This window comes from Vulpes lagopus, chromosome 7 (assembly GCF_018345385.1).
Source record: "Vulpes lagopus strain Blue_001 chromosome 7, ASM1834538v1, whole genome shotgun sequence".
Classification (NCBI taxonomy): Eukaryota; Metazoa; Chordata; class Mammalia; order Carnivora; family Canidae; genus Vulpes; species Vulpes lagopus.
Genome location: NC_054830.1, coordinates 33,229,291 through 33,248,322, shown reverse-complemented (window position 1 = coordinate 33,248,322; position 19,032 = coordinate 33,229,291). Strand labels below are relative to the sequence as shown.

The window sequence follows — 19,032 nt, the reverse complement described above, 5'->3', positions numbered from 1 at the left end:
GAAAAGGAGAAGAAAAAACAAGGATGCATTGACTGATTTAGGTAAAGATAAAGCCAAGGGAGAGAACTGAGCAGCCATGTTGGCCTTGACCAGAAAAGAAACACTTGGCTTTCCTGACCCAAGGGTGGCCCTGTGTAGATGGGAATTGCGGGTGGAAGGGGCTCATTGTTCTCGGCTTTCCATGCCCTGGCTCAGCTTGGTGCCACTCTGCCCTGCTCAGATGCCAGGGCAGGTTACCTCTGCATGGTCATGGAACTGATTCTGCAAGCATTGGCCAACCCCTAGAGTCCCCGCTAGTGTTAACATGGGACAGCCCTTCTCCCTGGGGACTGCAGTCCAGGTGTGGTAGCTAGGTGTTCCAGAGCTCACTGGTGTCTGCTAGGAGCTCCCCTAGTTGAATTCCTCATCACCCTTCCCCCTGTGGCCAAGGCATGATGGGGAACTGGGACAGGGCTGCTCCACACTGCTGCCAGGTACGGGATGGGTGGACCGTTAGCCATGGCACGAGAAGCAGACCTGGCTCACCTTTGCCAATCCTAGCTAATCTGTGAATGTCTGTTTGGGGTTAAACCGGGGAAAATGCACAATTAACCTTAAAGTCCATTTTATTAGGCATTTCCTTTTTTTTTTTTTTTCTTTTTTTTTCTTTTTTTTTTTTTAATTTTTTATCCATTTATGATAGTCACAGAGAGAGAGAGAGAGAGGCAGAGACACAGGTAGAGGGAGAAGCAGGCTCCATGCACCGGGAGCCCGACGTGGGACTCGATCCCGGGCCTCCAGGATCGCGCCCCGGGCCAAAGGCAGGCGCCAAACCGCAGCGCCACCCAGGGATCCCGGCATTTCCTTTTAAACATGACAGGTTTTCTACCTAATAAATTCTAGGTAGACTTTAACCTTTAATTTCTTAAAAAAAATTCTAATTGGATGGTCGCCTCAGTATTTTTTTCTGAATAACATTCCTTTGTTCAGGTTTGTGGTGGAGAATATAGGAGACCGAACTAAGATGGCAACTCATTTGGTTATTCAACAAATATTTATTGAGCACCATTATGTTCCAAGGATGGTTCTAGGTGCGAAGGATATAGCAGTAAAGAAGACTGGCTCAAAATTCTAATTACATTCTAATGATGTAATGACCTCGGGACTTCTTAATACCTTAGGAGGATTTGTTTTCATCGTTTGTAATTAATAGACTTTTAGAGCACTTTTAAGTTTATAGGAAAATTGAGCCGAGAGTACAGAGGCTTCCCGTATACCTCGTCCTCTGGTTTTCACTATTAACATTTTGCACATTAATGTGGTAAATTTGTTAGAATGGATGGGCCAATATTGATACATTATTAACCAAACCTATAGTTTACATTAGGGTTCACTGTTGTACATTCCTTGGCCTTCTGCAAATGTTTAATGACCTGTATCCACCATGACAGTGTCCTGCAGGATAGTTTCACTGCCCTAAAAATCCCTAAGCTCCACCTATTCATCCCTCCCTCCCCGTAACCCCTGGCAACTACTGATCTTTTGCCTTTTCCAGAATATCCTATATTGGAATCACAGAGTAGACAGCCTTTTCTGATTAGCTTCTTTCACTTAGCCATGTAGGTTTCCTTTGGAGGTTCTCTTGTCTTTTTGTTTGTTAGCACATCATGGAATGGAATGCAGAACCCTGGTAATTTGGATGCGGATTCTCTTGATTTACGGTCACTTGTGGGCTTTGTCCCTGTAGACTTCACAGAACCACGGTGGCTGACTCGACCATTCCTTCCAGCTCGATGTGTGTAAGGGTGGGGGAAACCAAGTGGGCTCTGCTGCACTGAGCTGCCTAGGGCCAGCCACTCCCATGGGGATGGGACATCACGTCTCCCTTGCAAGGAGTTAATCAAAACAGTTCGTTGAAGACCCCAAGGGGAGAGTGACCCTAGAGGAAGTGAAGGGGTCAGGAGGTTGGTTGACACAGCTCAGTCCTGCCTTCGGAGGGGTTGACCCCGCCTGGTGGAGGCTGTTTATCCCGCCACTGGGCTGCTCTTGTTTTTTATCCGATCTCCACCTGAATAAACAGATCCGGAACGTCATCTGCAGCCAGGCTGAGAATCTGCCAAAATTCCCCAGGGAACGGATGATTCACCAGCAGCAGAGGGGAGGGGTGGGCAGTGAGAAGGAGAGAGAGAAAGAAACCTGCTTATTCTGATCCTCATTTCCTGTCCAGCAAACAACCTAAGCTGGGCCGTTTCTGAGGCGTCACTGGTTTCTTAGAGCAGATGATCAATGTATGCAGTAGAACAGATGGTTTTGGTTTTTGTGCTTAAGAAGGTGAATATCAAGCAGTCTAGTTGAGGGGATATTGCTTTGGACTGTCATTCTGGGCAGCGAAATGTTTCTTCACATTGGCCTAGGAAAGCTCTTCTGGACTTGTTCTTCTTATAGCCTCCTTCTCTCCATATTTCAAGTTGCTTGTGGTGTTGGTCCTGGTACTTTGGGCACATTAACTTCTTGCCAATTTGGGGCTTAAGAATAATTGTTTTCTATCCTTTTTCTTTCTTTCTTTCTTTTTTTTTTTTTTTTTTTTTTTGGTGCTCACTAGGCCCCCACTTAAAAGAATTCTGCTGGACACCTGAATGAGATTAGATTGAGCTAGCCATGCTCTGCGGCCCCAGGCTGTATTCCTGATGCTTTTTGTGGGGGACAGGTGCAGGCAGAGGGATGTGGGAGGGTGGCAGCATCTGACATTGTGGTTGAGTGAAGTGGCGGGAAGCATCAGACTTGGATCAAATGGCTTTTCAGACACATTTCAACTCTGGGGAATTTGGTTTAAGAGAAAACTAACAATGTTGGCTAAGGCCGAACCAGTGCATGCCCTGAGATTGTGCATAGGTGCCACTCCTGGATGTAGATACTTGCCGCAGGTGAGTGCAAGTACGCACCCAAAGATATATGCACAAAATGTGTTCATGGCTGTAGTTTCTGCAGTAACCCAAACTGGAAATAACTCCATGCCTATCAACAGTAGGAAAAGTAAATTGCTGTATGCTCTGTAGAAATATGGTGATGAAAAAGAATGGCAGCTCATACAACAGCATGGATGGATCCCCTGAGCAGAACGTTGAGTGAAAGTAGTCGGAAACTGAAGAGCCTATTGGGAGCGATTCCATGTGTATAAAGCACCAAAGTAGGCAAGATTAGTCATCGGTGGTAGAAGAGAGCTGTTCCCTTTGGGAAGAAGAACTGCCAGGAGAGGGACAGGAAGGAGGCTGAATACGTTCTGAATCTGGATCTGAGCAGTTGGTACATGGCTGAACACGTGGAAAAAGGCATTGAGCTCTGGACTTAGGATGTATGCACTTCTCAGTATTACTATAATATTGCCATGAAAACATTTGCAAACAAATAGAACAGCTGCCACCACTGGGCCACATGGCCTGTTTGGCAGTGCTGTATTTTTCAACAAAGGAGAAATTATTATCTTCATTGGTGTTCTTGAAATGATTAGCATCTTTTGGTGCTTGCGATAATACAGCCACCCCCCCTCAAGTAGGCATCGGAGCCTCCCTGACTGAGTTTTACAACGAAATCAATAATAACAAGGTCACAAACTGTCTAGCCTTCTATGGGTTCCACGTATGGGCTACAGAACTACAGCATAGCCCCAGGCAGCACTGAAGGGTGTGTGAACGCCTTCATCCATTTTGGTCAGACCTTGGAGTGCCTGCTCTGGGGGTGATAAGTGCTGTGGTGCAGAACCATAGAACCAATTCTGGGACAGCACGGGATAGGCCGGGTACAAGATGCTTCTGGTCCTCCAAGCCTGCAGGGTGTGGATCGTAAGGATGCTCACCAGGATCACTGTGCTGAGTGCAGGGTGGGGGTGGTGGTGGCAGGTGTATGACCCCCCCACCATGCCCACCCCATTTCAGGGCTAAATTGTGCGAAACTACATCTTAGCCAAAGGTTCAAATAAAGCAAGGCCTGGAATCAATTTTGCTGATTTTGTTAAGGAAGACCTTTAAAAGTTTGATATTGAGATAACATGGAAGACATGCTGTTACTAGTAAGAATCAACACTCTGGGAGCTGACAGTGTGATTTCTGGGTGTCACCATAATTCTCTGAAAGAGCCGCAGGGTGTGCCTGCTTTAGATGTTAAGGACAGTGGGTTGGCCGGCTTTAGTGTGTTTGCCTAATTGGAAGAATTAAAAGGAGTAAAGATAAAGAGTGAGGATCTCCATTCTCTTAAGATCACCGTGTTTGCCTACCTGTCTCCACCGGCTCTCCCTGGTCAGGGTCCTGGGTTGTCTTTTGAGTGACATAATGAAGATGAAGACTTAGGTCCCAGTTTACTTCCTGAAGAGGTAGAAGAGACATCAGTGGGAAAGATTCCAATTAGTGCCATCTGACATGGGCCCTAGAGGAACAATGGAAGGGTTCTCTGCTGTAGAGAGTCATTGAGTACCATTTTGGGGGTAGGTAAGCCGGGTGCAGAAAGTAATTTACCGACAGTTCCAAGGCTGCATCAGAGCTAGAGTTAGAATCTGGGTGACTCCCCCACCAACCCAAACTGGTTGCTATAGTGTAGACCAGGGGTCAGTAAACTGTAGGCAGCAGGCTAAATGTGGCCCACAGCTTATTTCTGTAAATAAAGTTTTACAGGAGCAGTCACACACATTCATTTACATATTGTCCTGTTTCACTCCAGTGTCAGAGTTGAGTACTCATGACAGAGAATGCATGAGGCACAACGCCTAAAATACTCACTATCAAGCCTATTTTAGAAGACGTTTGCTGAGTCCTGGTGTAGACAATAGGAGCATAATTTCAGGAACCAGCTGTAATCCACTTGACCCCCCGTGACCCTGCTTCTTTTGATCTGCTTTCCCTTTCTTCCTGGCTGTTGTCAGTGACATGAGATCTTTTCCACCAGCAACGGGAGGACCTTGTAAATGAACCTTTCACAGACCCATAGTGGAACAATCACTTATGATGAAAAGTTTTAAATGTTGGTTTCAAATGCCCCTGTCTGTTTTACCATCCAATTCAACATCGACTCTGAAAATGTAGCCAAGTGGAGAGAGCTTATCTTGCCTGCCCTCTGCCTTTGAAGACCGATTTTATTTTTGAAGCCTTTAACAGGTGTTGGTTTAATAGACTTGTGCTGTATTAAGTTCTCCTTGCCACAGAGGGCTGCCTAGGGGGTAAACCGACACGGGGTGGAGGTGGGCACCGGGGATCAGCACCGCGCCTTCCCTTCCCTGGCCCCACAGCCGCAGAGCCCTTCTCACTTGGTTTCAGTGCTGGAGAGAGCCTGGGTGTCCCTCTGCAGCTCTCCGTTCCCCCAAGAATCAAGGCAGCCAATCCTCCCTCAGTTACACATCCTTAAAGACATGATCTCAGAGGAACTATTCTTTCCACCCAGAATATCCATGAGTAAGGACTTGAGCTTCCCTGCCTCGTTTGCTGAGAGTCCAGAGGCACAAAGCCCTCTGGAGAGTTGCTCGCACAGGCCTCCAGGAAGCTGATACAAAAGCTAGGCCTAGCTGAGGCCGGTCATGCAGATGGGTCTGAGGAGACCAGGAAATAGCCAGCTAGCATTCAGACCCAGCCAAGCTTTGCCGAGGGCTTATGGATTGAATCCAGGACTGTGTCCTTAAAATTCTGCTGGGAGAGCCTCTGAGATGGCACGCCTGATAGTCCTGCCCTTCTGAATTAGCATTTGAGTTCCTCTTGCTTCTCAGCTGTGTGACCTCAGGAGAATCCCAGCAGATCTTCAAGCCTCAGTTTCTTTAACTATTAAGTACAGAGATTAATAGTACTTGCCCCTTTAGGTTGCTCTATGATTTCCCTGTGACTTCACCCAGGATCTGCTGTGTACAGGTGTTGAGTTATTGGTCAGCTGTTGCTAAAGAGAACTTGAGCAAAGATCTAGAAGTTACTAAGATAAGTGTGGGCCTTCTTGGGAACTGGACAGTCATTTACATTAAAGGAGAGACATGACCACCTCCGTGTTGCACATGGCATTCAAAATATGGACAGTTTCTTGAAAGTGGACCACCTGATGGAATCAGGGCAGCAAACACATTTTCACAGCTGTGTACTCTTCCCCTGAATACTGCCACCACGTTGGCTCTGGCATTTATGGATGGGTGTCTGGAGGGGGCATCTTGGGTAAGCCGACTTCCCGGGATCGGGTAGGGTAGGGTTTGGTGGGCTGTGGTCAGGGTGTGCACATAAGCCACATTTACTGCGGGAGTGAGGAGGGGAATGTAATGCATCTGGTTGGGGATTCGTCAGTTCTCTGGCCGTGGAGTCCTGCAGAAGCTTTCGTCTGGGATTTGCTTTGAAGCACAGCTACTCAAGATGATACTCTCCAGCTGGAACACACTTACTTCATGCACAGAGCTGAGACTGAGGGCCCCGAGTCAACGATTTGTTGCTGAGAGAGGACTCAGGCCTGCCTGCTTTGCGTTGAAATATGGCAGAGAAGTAGACAGGAACCAGTCATTTATTATATTTATTCATTCTTTTGCCAGAGAAGCTCCCGCAAACTAGATCCTGAGCCTGGCTCTGAGGATACAAATATGACTAATAAAAACAAGAACTGGTTTTATTGAGCAACTGTTTTGTGTCAGGTCACACCACCCGGGGGGTATAGGAACTTCACACCTTGCTTTATAGAGGAGGCTTCTCTCAAGGTTCACACCTAAAAGCTGTGTAACTGGGATTTGAACTCAAGCAGGGCAGTGCTCATGGCAGGTTCTTCAGTGCTATACCAAGTGCCAGCCCAGGATGAACTCCTGGCCTTGGGTGGAGTTGTCACGGTCCACAGAGATCTCTAACACAGTGTGATTTTTTTCTTTTTCTTTTCTTTTTTTTTTGTCATGTTGGGGGTGGGTGGGTAGAGTCTACAGGAGCACAGAACTGTGTGGCCAGTTTTCCAGAGTGCAGGAGTTCAGGAAGAATTTGATTAGGGCTTTGAGCTAGAGCATAGAGCAGAGAGATCAGCCCGGGGGGGTGCGGCGGGGAGACGGCAGTGCATCCTCGGCAGCTGGGACCAGCAGTGTTGAAGCCCTGAGGACCTGTGAAGGTCTCAGTGTGTTGTGTTGTCTGGGCAGTACTACCACTGGGCCACTGACACGCTTTCTTTCCTTCACGTTCCCTGACTGAACTCATCTGCTTAATGATTTTCTTCTGTCTCAATGCTGACAAGTCCCAAATCTCTGAGATTCAGAAATTCAACTTGTATTCATTTTTTATGAATCATTCAACACATATTTATTGAACACCTGTTAGGTGCTTCATACTGTTCCAGTGGTTGGAGACACATTAGTGGACACATTAGTGGACAGATCAGACAGGCATCTCCACCTTCCTTGAGCCATATCCTGGTGGGAGAGAAGGTGTTAAACTTAGAAATAAGCATATTACTGAATATATTAGGTGATAATTAGAGCTTTTGAGAAAAATAAAGCAGGCAAGGGAGTGGAAAGTGTGTGTTAGAGAGAGATGGGCAGGAGGAGTCTGTGGGTTTAGAGAACCTGGCCAGGGAAGCCTCATTGCAAAGGCGATGTGTGAATAAAGATGGGAAGGATGTAAGGGTATGACACCTGTGCATCTGAGGGGGCGGAGCATTCCAAGCAGAAAGGCAAGTGCAAGGGTTCTAAGACGTGTGTGTGCCTGCTTATCTGAGGGCTGTGTGGGGTGGTGTGTACAGTGGAATGAGGCAGCAGGGCGGGTGTGTGGCAGTCACGTGGGCTTTGGAGACCACTGTGAGGACTTAGTCCTACATGAGATGCGAGAGTCATCGTTTTGAGTGGTAGGCAGTGGATTCTTGTGAACTGACTTGGGTTTTTTGTTTTATTTTTAAATTGTGGTAAAATACACATAGCACAAAATTTAATCAGTTTTCAAGTGTATAGTGCAGTAGTGTTAAATACGCTCGTGTTGTACAGCTGATCTCCAGAGCTATTTCCATCCTGCAAAACTAAAACTGTCTACCCATTCAACAGTTCCCCATTCCTACCTTCTCCAGCCCTTGGTAAGAACTACTTTACTTTGTTTCGGTGACTTTGACTACTCCAGATTACCTCCTAGAAGTGAAATCATACAGCATTTGTCTTTTTGTGACTGGTTTATTTCACTTAGCATAAAGTCCTCAGGATTCATGCTCATTGTATAACACGTGGGTCAGAATTTCCTTTTTAAGGCTGAAATTAGTGCATTGTACGTGTAGAGTGTGCTGTGTTTATTCATCCTTCGATGCACATTTGGGTTGCTTCACCTTTTGGCTATTGTAAATAATACTGCTACGAACATGGGTGTGCTTATATCTCTTTGAGATCTGCTTTCAGTCTTTTTGGATATATAGCCAGAAGTGGTACTTCTGGGTTGTGTGATATTTAATGTTTTGAGGAACCACTATACCATTTTCTTCAACATGGCACCAGGGTTCCCATTTTTCCACATTCTTGTCCACATTCTTGTTTTTGTTTTGTTTTGTTTTGTTTTGTTTTGTTTTTAATAATACCAATAGTATGAGTGTGAGGTTATTGTTGTTGAGTTTTCATGTCCCGCTGGCCATTTGCATGTCTTCTTTGGAGAAACGTCTGTTCAAGTCCTTTGCCCATTTTTTAATTGGGTTGTTTGGGGGTTTTTTGTTGTTGAGCTTTAGGAGTTCTTTATGTATTCTGGATATTAACCCCTTATCAGATACGTGATTTACAAATGTTTTTCCCCCATTCCTTGGGATGGCTTAATAGGTTCTCTCAGGTTACTGAGTTGGGGAGTAGTCCACACACACACATAGGGATGGCAGGCACACCCGCTAGCCTGCTAACCAGGTTATCTTCAGATCTGTAGACTAGAATATTTAGCATCAGTGTTTGTTGCAGCCCCCAGCTCTCCTCTCCAGGTCCTCTGGGCCTGTCTCTTACTCTTGTCTTCTGTCTGTGTTGCTGCCCCCTCTCGTGGACCGTGGTGACATGGAGTCCCTATTCTCAGGTTGGCCTGGGAGGCCTCACCTGCTGTGCTCTGTCTGCCTCCCAGCTCTGGCCTGGGTCTTCCCAGTGTCCGCCTCCAGCCCCTGGAGTTAGCCCCCACACCCTGCTCGGGGCAGAACTCAGCACTGCCCCTGGCACGTTGTGTCCCCGGTGCCTGTCACCCTCACTCTCATGCCCAGTTGTGTCTCGTCCCTGGGGCTGCCTCTTGGGCCAACTGGGGACGTCTACGGCATGTGAAAGAGCCTCCTCCTCATCACCAAGTCCTTCCTCCACAGTGGGCCTGGTGCACCTAGGGGCCCACAACCTGTTTGAATCCATGAACAAACAGACCGGCAAGAAAGACCAAAAAAGGTATAGAATGAAGGGCAGAGACAGAGGAGAGAGACGAGGCACAATGGGAGAAGCATCAGGGGGGCTCCCAGCTGTCCCGTGGCCCCTTCCTCTGTGTACAGTCCCTTTTTGCATGACTTTGGGCCATGGGTGCCCCTTGCCTGCTTTCTTCACATCCTCTATTCCTGGCTCCCTGGTCCTGCATTCACAGTTCCTTGGATGAGGCTCAGCTCTGTTGCCTTTCTTGTTCTTCTTTTCCCATACTTAACATAATAAAGGTTTTCTTTTCTTTTTCCCTTTTTCTTTTGGAGGCAGAAAACTGAAGAGACCATCTTTATTAAGAACATAATAAAGAACTCAAAGGACAGAGCTTTGGCAGGGAGAGGACGCGGAGGGAAAAATGGCCTTTCATTCTGGGGAGACTTCCCCGTGTGGGGAGTTGTGCTCTTGTAAATGGATTTTTGGGTTCAGGGCCTGGGAGAGTTGCGGAAAAAAACAAAGGAGTGGACAAGCAGCCCCAGAGCTTCTGGGAAAGAGAGCCTTGTTTATGCCTGTTGGAACCGATTTGGTCAAGTGTTTGTTTAAAAGAGATGCCACTTGGTAAGCGACGCCTGGCTTCCTTGTGTTGTGTTCAAGAATGCTTTGATTGGCCAGGGACCCTGACACTGTTGACTCAGAAATTGGCCTGAGTGAGTGCCTGGAACTGGAGGCCCAACAGTACCACCCAACAGATTCTGAAGTATCTGAATATTGGGATTTAAGGCTGCTGTGGTTTGAATCTGCCTGGCACAGCCAAACCCACAATTGGGGGCAGGGGTCCCCGTAGCCTCCAGCCTTGGCTAGCATTTGTTATCTTTTTCCTAATTGATAAATTTTGGTTAGTTGGTTAAGTTCAGGGGTTTCCAGAAAGAGGACTATAGGTGCAAATAAGTCATGGTGGTAAAATGCCTTTTTTGGGTAGGGGGTAAGCACTCTGAACACTTAGGTTAACATCTGCTTTCGTGTGGTTTCAGCTGGGTGATCCATGTCTCTAAAAGAAGAGGTCACAGCCCCATCTTCCATACGAGGAAACCGAGGAACAAAGCTATCAAGAGGGTAGAGTTAGGAGGGTCAGATTCAATCAGATTCTACCTGGATCTAATTCCAGGTAGACTGAGCATCAATCCTGTTCTGTTAGGTTGTCAGAATCATGCCATTAAAAAAAAAAAAAAATCCCTTGTGCCTGTCCTCACATATGGCAAAACATGAGGTGTGTCATGAGCATTAAGTTGGATTAGACCTGAACTCTAGGCTATGGTGTCTGCAGTCCATAAGTGATGGGCTTGGGCTACATTCTGAAGATTCTAGATGAGAACCCCACCAGGAGCTGGTTGGTTTCACCAGGAACATTCTTTATGGGAATGCACACTTGTGAGTTCTGAGTTCTGGCTCGGTGTTCTCTGCATGGTGTACATAACCCCTGCATTCTTGTCCTTGGGGAGAGCAGCCTAGGCTTTGAACTTGGGCAGACAAACACGTCACTGCCAGGAAATTCGATCTTCTGTCTAGCACCCAGCCAGCAGGTGATAACTTTGCAGAAAGAAGAAGAGGAGACCTCATTTGAAGAGCAGCACCACTTTGAGAATTATCTGAATCAGGGAAGAAGGTGTCTGAAAGAAACAGTGGGGAAAATGTTGTTTCTCTGCAAACAGACAGACTCCAGTCCCCTCCCTCTTTGTGTTTCAGGCAGCACAATAAAATCCGCGGTGTGGAGGGGAGTCAGCTGAAGGCTTACCTTTCCCTGGAGGTGCTGGACCTGAGCTCAAACAACATCACGGAGATCCGGAACACCTGCTTTCCGCACGGGCTGCGCATAAAGGAGCTGTAAGTGCCCCTGCTCTGCCATCTGCACCCGGGGTGGGTGCAGAGCATGGGTTTCCCTCTCCCCTGTGCCCAGGCTGAGCCTGGCGGGGAGGGGCTGGGCATGCACCTTTGGCTTTCCTCAGCAGAGCAGAGGGTGGGGGACCCCGGTCCACTGTCTTCTGTGTGCGTATTTGTAGAGCATCTCCTGATTAAGCAGCATTCTTCTTTTTTTTTTTTTTTTTTAATATAAATTCAGTTAACATATAGTGTATTATTAGTTTTAGAGGTAGAGGTCAGTGATTCATTAGATGCATATAACACCCAGTGCTCCTTGTATCTCGTGGCCTCCTTAATGCCCATCACCCAGTTCCCCATCCTTCCATCTGCCTCCCCTCCAGTAACCCTCAGTTTGTTTCCTGTGATTAAGAGTCTCTTATGGTTTGTCTCCCTCTCTGATTTTATCTTGTTTTATTTTTTCCTGTTTTCCCCTATGATCCTCTGTTTTATTTCTTCAATTCTACATGTGAGTGAGATCATATGATAATTGTCTTCCTCTGATTGACTGACTTTGCTCAGCATAATACCCTCTGGTTCCATCTACATCATTGCAAATGGCAAGATTTCATTCTTTTTGAAGGCTGAGTAGTACACCTGTGTGTGTGTGTGTGTGTGTGTGTGTGTGTGTGTACACACCACATCTTGATCCATTCATCTGTCGATGGACTTCCAGGCTCTTTCCATAGTCTGACTATTGTGGACATTGCCAAGCAGCGTTATCCTGACTGCATAGATGGAAGCTGAGGCAGGGAGGGGGTGAAGCAGCCTCACAGACCCATCACTTGAGAGGAGCCACTAGCTCTCAAGTACAGGTGTAGCTGGAGGACAAGGCCTGTGTTCTCTCTCATTGCCTGGACTGCCTCCCAGGAGAGGTAGGAGGGAAGATTCAGGGGTATGTAGCAGATGGCCCTGCAGGGAGGCCTCCCTGCCGAGGCTTATGTGGTGGGTGCTGATCTTCGTGGCACCCCACTCCTGAAGCCTGGTGTGAGCGCTCTTTGAGGAGGTGCGTACTCCCACATCTGGGTTCCCAGGACCACCTAGATCTTTTTGTTGGTGTGTGTCCCCTTTGCCTATCCTAATAGCCCTTCTCACACCCAGTGCATGGTGGAAAGGAGGAGGAACCATTCAAACCTGTTGAGCTTACTGTTTATTGGTAGAAAAATACTGCTTTGGGGAAGAAACTAAAAACCCAGGCTCCAGAGATATCTTCAAATGACATGTGAGTTTTCATTCCCTGCGTCATTACTCATCCTGACTCATTCTGGGGACCGTTCATGAGGGTGTTGTAGGAGTTATTTTGACCTCTCTGTTCAGGGAAGCCAAGGTATGGTACCCAGATTTTTCCGAGATCCCAAGGAGGGGAAGTGATTTCTTTCTTAGGCTGCATCAGGGCACCAGAATTGGAAATGGGGGGCCCTGGCCTTTGTAAAGCCAGGGTGACCTTGCTGAGCCCCCAACTCAGGGCTTTCCAGAGGTGTCCTGTTGCCACCTGGCACTCCTTTGCTTGGGACAAAGAAACCAACAGCCACTGAACTGAATTGCAGTGACCTCTCTCTGTACAAAAGCAGGAGGGACTTTCTATTTTGGCAGCTCCTGGCCCATGTATCTCCATCATACAGACTGTTCCCCTTTAATGTGGGGTGTTAGGAACAAGCAGTCCAGCCCTGCTTGCACAGAATCCTCGTGTGCCCTGTCCTGGGCCACCACCTGACAGAGGAGTGAAAAACGCCTCATCCCCCTCCTGTCTCTGGTGAAGCAAATTCTCTGTGGTCTTTTTCCTTTATGCTTTAGCTGCAAAAAGCAGCATTTGTCCACGGAAGGTGGAAGGAATGTGGTGGTAGCAGGAACTTCTGACAGGAATAACCTATTATTCTTCCCTTTCCTCTCTGTTTTTTCTTCTTTTTATTAGCTGATAGAGTGTACACACAGTGGAGTCACAGGTACAATCTATGTCCCGGTGTGTTGTGAGGGGAAGTGCTCTTTACAGACATAATCTTATAGGAGGACGTCCCATTGAGGAGTTGATTGTTGTCCAAAGGGACCCTGGGCAGGTCTGTTTAACTAGTGTCTCTTTGATACATTTAACACAATTAAGATGAGTTGGTTTATACACGTTTATAAGAGTGTAGATACAGATCTAAAGTTGTACAGTGACACCCGCTTTAATGGGCAGCCTGGGTGGCTCAGCGGTTTAGCGCTGCTTTCAGCCCAGGGTGTGATCCTGGGGATCCAGGATCAGGTCCCACATCGGGCTCCCTGCATGGAGCCTGCTTCTCCCTCTGCCCCCCCCTCTCTCTCTCTCTGTCTCTCTCTCTCTCTGTCTCTCATGAATAAATAAATAAAAATCTAAAAAAAAAAAAATTTTCAGGCTGGTAGGGCGCCTGAGAGGCTCAGTTGAGCATCCGACTCCTGATTTCGGCTCAGGTCATGATCTCAGGGGTCAGGAAGTCGAGCCCCGAGTTGGGCTCCCCACTCAGCAGGGTCCCTACTAGAGATTCTCTCCTCTCCCTCTGCCCTCCCACCCGCTCGTGTGCACATGCGCTCTCTCTGAAATAAGTAAATCTTTTTAAGAAGTAAATACAATGTAAGGCTGCCTCTCTAACTTATTAAATCGGTTCTGACTGTGCGTGGAAGTCGACTTTCTGATTCCTAGGGCTTTTCCTGCTGACTTCGAACCCTGGGTCTCAGTGGGTGTTGAGGGAATCCCACGGGTGGCTGTGCAGTGGGCCCTCTCACAGCCCGGCTGGACGGTGAGGGTGCTGGGGTGCTGGGGTCAGTGACATCGACCCTGCACCCTGGTGGAGGCAGCCCTGGCCACCAGCATAGTGTGCACCAGGCTGAAGTGACCATCCGTCAGGGCCTGAAGGGCATGGTCCTGACGCACCAGTTTCCTGCTCCCCTGTCCAGGAGTAAAGACGATGAATGTGCCCTCGGACACCTGTCCCCCTGGGTGTGTTTAGCTTTTGTCCCCGGCTCAGCGAGGTCTGGTGTCTGTACCAGCCTGAGGAAGGCCCCCTACTGACCATGACATTTTCTGCCCTGTCGCCGTTCCAGCAACCTGGCAAGCAACCGGATTGGCACCCTGGAGTCGGGAGCATTTGATGGTCTGTCACGGTCGCTGGTAATGCTCCGCTTGAGCAAAAACAGGATCACCCAGCTTCCTATGAAAGCATTCAAGTTACCCAGGCTGACACAACTGTGAGTATGGAAACCTGCACTTTAATTAAGGTTAGCCACACTTTATGGAGGCCAGATTTCCCCATGGCCCTCGCTGCACATGCAACCCCTTCCTCACTCCTCCTCGGCCAGGCCCTGCGTAAACTATCATTAATGGCCCTATGGTGACACCTCATAAAAACAAATTAGAAGCTGGGTCTGGTGCCTGTGGGCTGCCTCAGGTTGTGGAGGAATCGAGATCCACTGAGGATATACATGCTTGTCCTCATGGGCACTTTCCAAAATGAGATGAGGAATCCTGCTGCTTAGCTGATCCTGGCTGATGCTTAGGCTGTGTGGGTTGGGGTATTTATCTTCGGGGTTTCTGCGTTTGTGTTTTCTCTAAAGTTCCATAAAATCTCTACTGTGGATGCTGTGGTATCCAGCACTTTCTGAGCAGTCTGAGATGAAGTTAGTGTAGCCAGAGGTAGTGAGCAAGAGGCGGGCCATTGTCCTCACTTGCTAAATCTTATAAGGTAGTTATTGTTTTGCTTTTTTGTTTATTTTTATTTATTATTCATTCATGAGAGACATAGAGAGAGACAGAGGCAGAGGGAGAAGCAGGCTCGCTGAGGGGAGCCCAATGCGGGACTCGATCCCAGGACCTCGGGATCATGACCTGAGCCAAAGGCAGACGTTCAACCGCTGAGCCACCCAGGTGTCACTTCTTAAGAAAGGATTTGTTTAGTTTTTTGATTTCCAAAGCTGAGTGCACTCCTAGGATGGCACAATTTTTTCGTTTTCTTATGTCCTTTTTATATCAGAAGAGTATCTCAGGAAAACAAGCCAGTGTTGGAGATTGGGTCTAAACAGAACAACAATTGTTCAGAGACAGGTTCAGCACCAAGATGGGGCGCCCAACCCCCAGCACCGTCACACCTGTGCTTCACTCGCTCACACATGTGCTGTCACACACAGACACTCATTCACACTCTCTTATACACACACACACACACACACACACACACCCATGTGGGAGATCTCTGGTCTCTTCAGCTCTGGAGAAGGTCTCTGGATGCTCAGAAGGTTGTGTGAGGGAGCAGAGTCATGATGAGACACCATAGAAGTATTTGGGGAAAACCAAGGGCTTTCTGGTTAGCCCTGTGTTCCCCCCTCTTCCCCTAGTGTTACTAATGGATCCAGCCCACCCAGCTTCCTGAAATTTTTTGGTGAACTGTGGTTTTGTCATGTGGAGTTGGACGCCAGATGGATGTGCTTCATCCCCTCCTCTCCCACATGCACCAACTCCTCTCCATCTGTAGAGACCCCGGCTCATGCCTCCAGTGGGAAAGTCATTGCCATTTGCTATCCAGTGGTTAGGTTTTTCCCAGGTCGAGTCATCTGGTATGGATTGCTCTTGCTGAGCTAAGAGACACCTCACCTAAGATGTTCCCATCCTGAGTCACACCCACCTCCTCACTGCAGGGTCCTGGATGTTTGGGGAGGAAATGGAGCATTTGGTCATTTGGAGGCCTGGTGGGGCTGGCTTCTGGGGAACCCTGCGCCTTCCTTTGTTCACAAGCCATGGCTTAGTCAGCATCACTGCCTGCGTGGCAGGCAAGAGCAGCTTAAGACACATGGGGACCCCTGCGGTCCATCTGTGCTTCGCCAGGACAGCCTCACCCCAATTTTCTGTGCTGGCTCAGAGACCCAGCTGGGCCTGCATGGGAACAGTTGTAGGTGGGGTACATGTAGCGAGGCCTCTGAACCTGCTATCTTCATCCCTTCAGGGACCTGAATAGGAATCGGATTCGGGTCATCGAGGGCCTGACATTCCAGGGGCTTGACAGTTTGGAGGTGCTAAAGCTCCAGCGAAACAACATCAGCAAGCTCACGGATGGGGCCTTCTGGGGACTGTCCAGGATACACGTGCTGTAAGTGTGGTGTTGGGTTCCGGGCAGGGCCCCGGCTTCGTACAGGCGCTGCGGACCTGCGTGTGCTCATTCAGCCCGCGCTACCTTGCAGGGATCATTTAGGACTCTAGCCGCACCTGGCCCCCTGCCCTTTGGGTCTCAGGAGGCTGGGCACAGCTTAGTAGCTTTGGTGACTTTGCCCAATCTAAGGGTATTTTCCTCAGAGGTTAGGAAAATCTCGGGGGAGGGGGTGGTTTGGTGGGTTTGGTCAGGGAAGCAGGTTGGTGAAGGTAGAAGAAGGAGCCATTGTGCTTGGACTTCTGTCCCCTTGCCAAGTCCTCAGCGAGCAGTGGGGTGCAGAGTGGGCCTCCTCCTGCACCCTTCCCTCTCCCACGTGCTACAGGAAGTTCCCGGTCTCCCTGTTTTGGATATGACCGTCTAGATGTGCAGGTGGGCCCCAAAACATCTAGTTCACCCTGGGAGATTTACTTATGTTTAGTGAGCTAATCAAGCCACTCGATGCAGGTGTTCCACTGTTATCAAGGGAGCACTTTTTCCAGCCAGATGTGTACGGCTGCAGAGCTTGCTTGCCTGCGAGTCACGTAAAACAGAGAGGGGCAGAAAAGGCAGTTACTGATCTTCCATTTTTAAACATTTAAATTAGTTTCTTTTCAATGGGCAGTAACACGTACTCTCATAACTGAGTAAAATCAGAGGGTACAGAAAAGTGCCTGTGGCCCCTTGCTCCCCATTCTCTCTTTCCCCTGGTGAAGGGCAGTCTCTTGTAGCCCTTTCCTGGTTGGTTTTTCTTTTTTTCTTTTTTAAGATTTTATTTTTAAGTAATCTTTACACTGGGGCAACTGGGTGGCTCAGTGGTTGAGCGTCTGCCTTTGGCTCAGGTCGTGATCCTCGGGTCCTGGGATGGAGTCCCACATCAGGCTCCCCCACAAGGAGCCTGCTTCTCTCTCTGCCTGTGTCTCTGCCTCTCATGAACAAATAAATAAATTTTTTATATTTTATTTATTCATGAGAGAGAGAGAGGCAGAGGCACAGGCAGAGGGACAAGCAGGCTCCATGCAGGGAGCCAGACGGGGGACTCGATCCTGGGACTCCAGGATCAGGCCCTGGGCTGAAGGCAGAGCTAAACTGCTGAGCCACCTGGGCTGCCCAAATAAATAAAATCTTGAGAAAAAAATAATCTCTACATCCAATGTGGGTCTCAAAGTCATGACCCCAAGATCAAGAGTCACAGGCTTCACTGACTGAGCCCACCAGGGACCCGGCATTATTGGTTTACTTCCCCCTGTCTTGTTGATCAACTGGAGATGTGTTATGGTTAATGATGTAACTTGGAACCTGCCATGCACACACATGCACATGCACACATGCGTGCATACACACATCCTCCCTTCCAGGCTGCACGTTACGTTCATGTCTTTTGTTATCTTTGCAACAGAGACAGAAAACAAAAACTACATCCCGTTTCATCAGCTCTGCGCTGTGCTCATTATCAAAAGTGTCTCTGATGACCCCCTATTCCTACCCACCCCCAAACCCACCCACACTCTGCGAGGTGAGGGCATCAGCATTAGCACTGCGGTCTTGCTTCTCCCTCTCTTCCTGGTCCTTGGCTTGGTCACTCATCTATTTCTATTCAAAACCCCTTTTTCGTGACCTCCTAAAAACTTGTTCTAAACTTTGAAATCCAGGAGGTGGTGTGCCGAGATTTAGAGAGAGTTCTGAGAAGAAAATGGAGTCCACACGTGGCATTTGGTTTTTAAGTTGAGCAAATACATACATGTTGAGGGTGATGAGGTGCCCGAGAGGTTATTTATAAACGGAGTGCTCACCTTTTGAGCAGCGGCAAAAAGTGAGACAGATAAAAAGAAATCCTGGTTGCCCGAAAGCCTTATAATACTGAACGTGGGGCGACATATGAATTAGTAACTTTTATTCAAGAAGCTAGTGCAGTGGGGTCATCCTGGGCTGGGCTGTGCAGGGTCGAGAAGCAGGGTAAGGTGTCCTCACTGGAGCCTCTTGGTGGGAGTGAAGTCCTCAGCGCCGTGCAGAAATTCCAGCATGGCATCGTCCTGTTTGCTTCTCCTAACAGCCTTGCAAAGTTGCTACCCTGGGGTCACTCCATCTTACAGATGTTTCAACCCTGTTCGGCCAGTAAAGTAGCAGAACTGGGATTTAAATCCAAGTAGTCCGACCCCAGAGCTAAGGTGTGTCTCTAGATGCCAGGGTCCAGAGCCCACATGTGGTTAGCCAGGCCTGGGTTTGAAATCTGGCCCCTCACAGCTTGCAGAGCTAAGGAACGAATCTTACACAAGTTACCTACCTTCTCCCAGCCCCAGTTTTCTGATCTCTAAGGGGGGGTCGTGGATAAAAGGTACCCCCTGTTCTCTCTCCTTTCTCTTCCTTTCATGTTTCATGGGCTTGGCCATCTGCTGTGCCCTGTGCTTGGAACCCCTCTGCCCATTTGTGTGCCTGGTTCACTTGTACTCGGCTAAGAAAGGTCACCTTAAGGAAGTGTCCCCTCACCCTCCGAACTCCCGAGTCAGCCTGGGTGCTCACTGCCATCTGCTGGGTTTGCCTGTCTTCCCCAATGTCCGACCCAGACACACACACATAGATGCCCCTCTGCACCCCCCCCCAGACCCCATGATCCTCATCTGCGCTGTCGTCAGATCCTCAGTGCCCACTAGTGTGTGACCCGAGGACGTGATGGGTATGCACATGAGAGCA

General features: G+C 48.4%; 1 protein-coding gene across 1 annotated transcript in view; it reads left to right on the top strand.

The window, feature by feature from the left end:
* The window catches only part of LRIG1 (leucine rich repeats and immunoglobulin like domains 1), a 111,584-nt gene that overhangs the window by 62,989 nt on the left and 29,563 nt on the right, over nt 1–19,032 (top strand). The window contains 3 exon segments of the mRNA XM_041761183.1: nt 11,042–11,179; nt 14,270–14,413; nt 16,162–16,305. Coding sequence (XP_041617117.1) covers nt 11,042–11,179; nt 14,270–14,413; nt 16,162–16,305 — 426 coding nt within the window.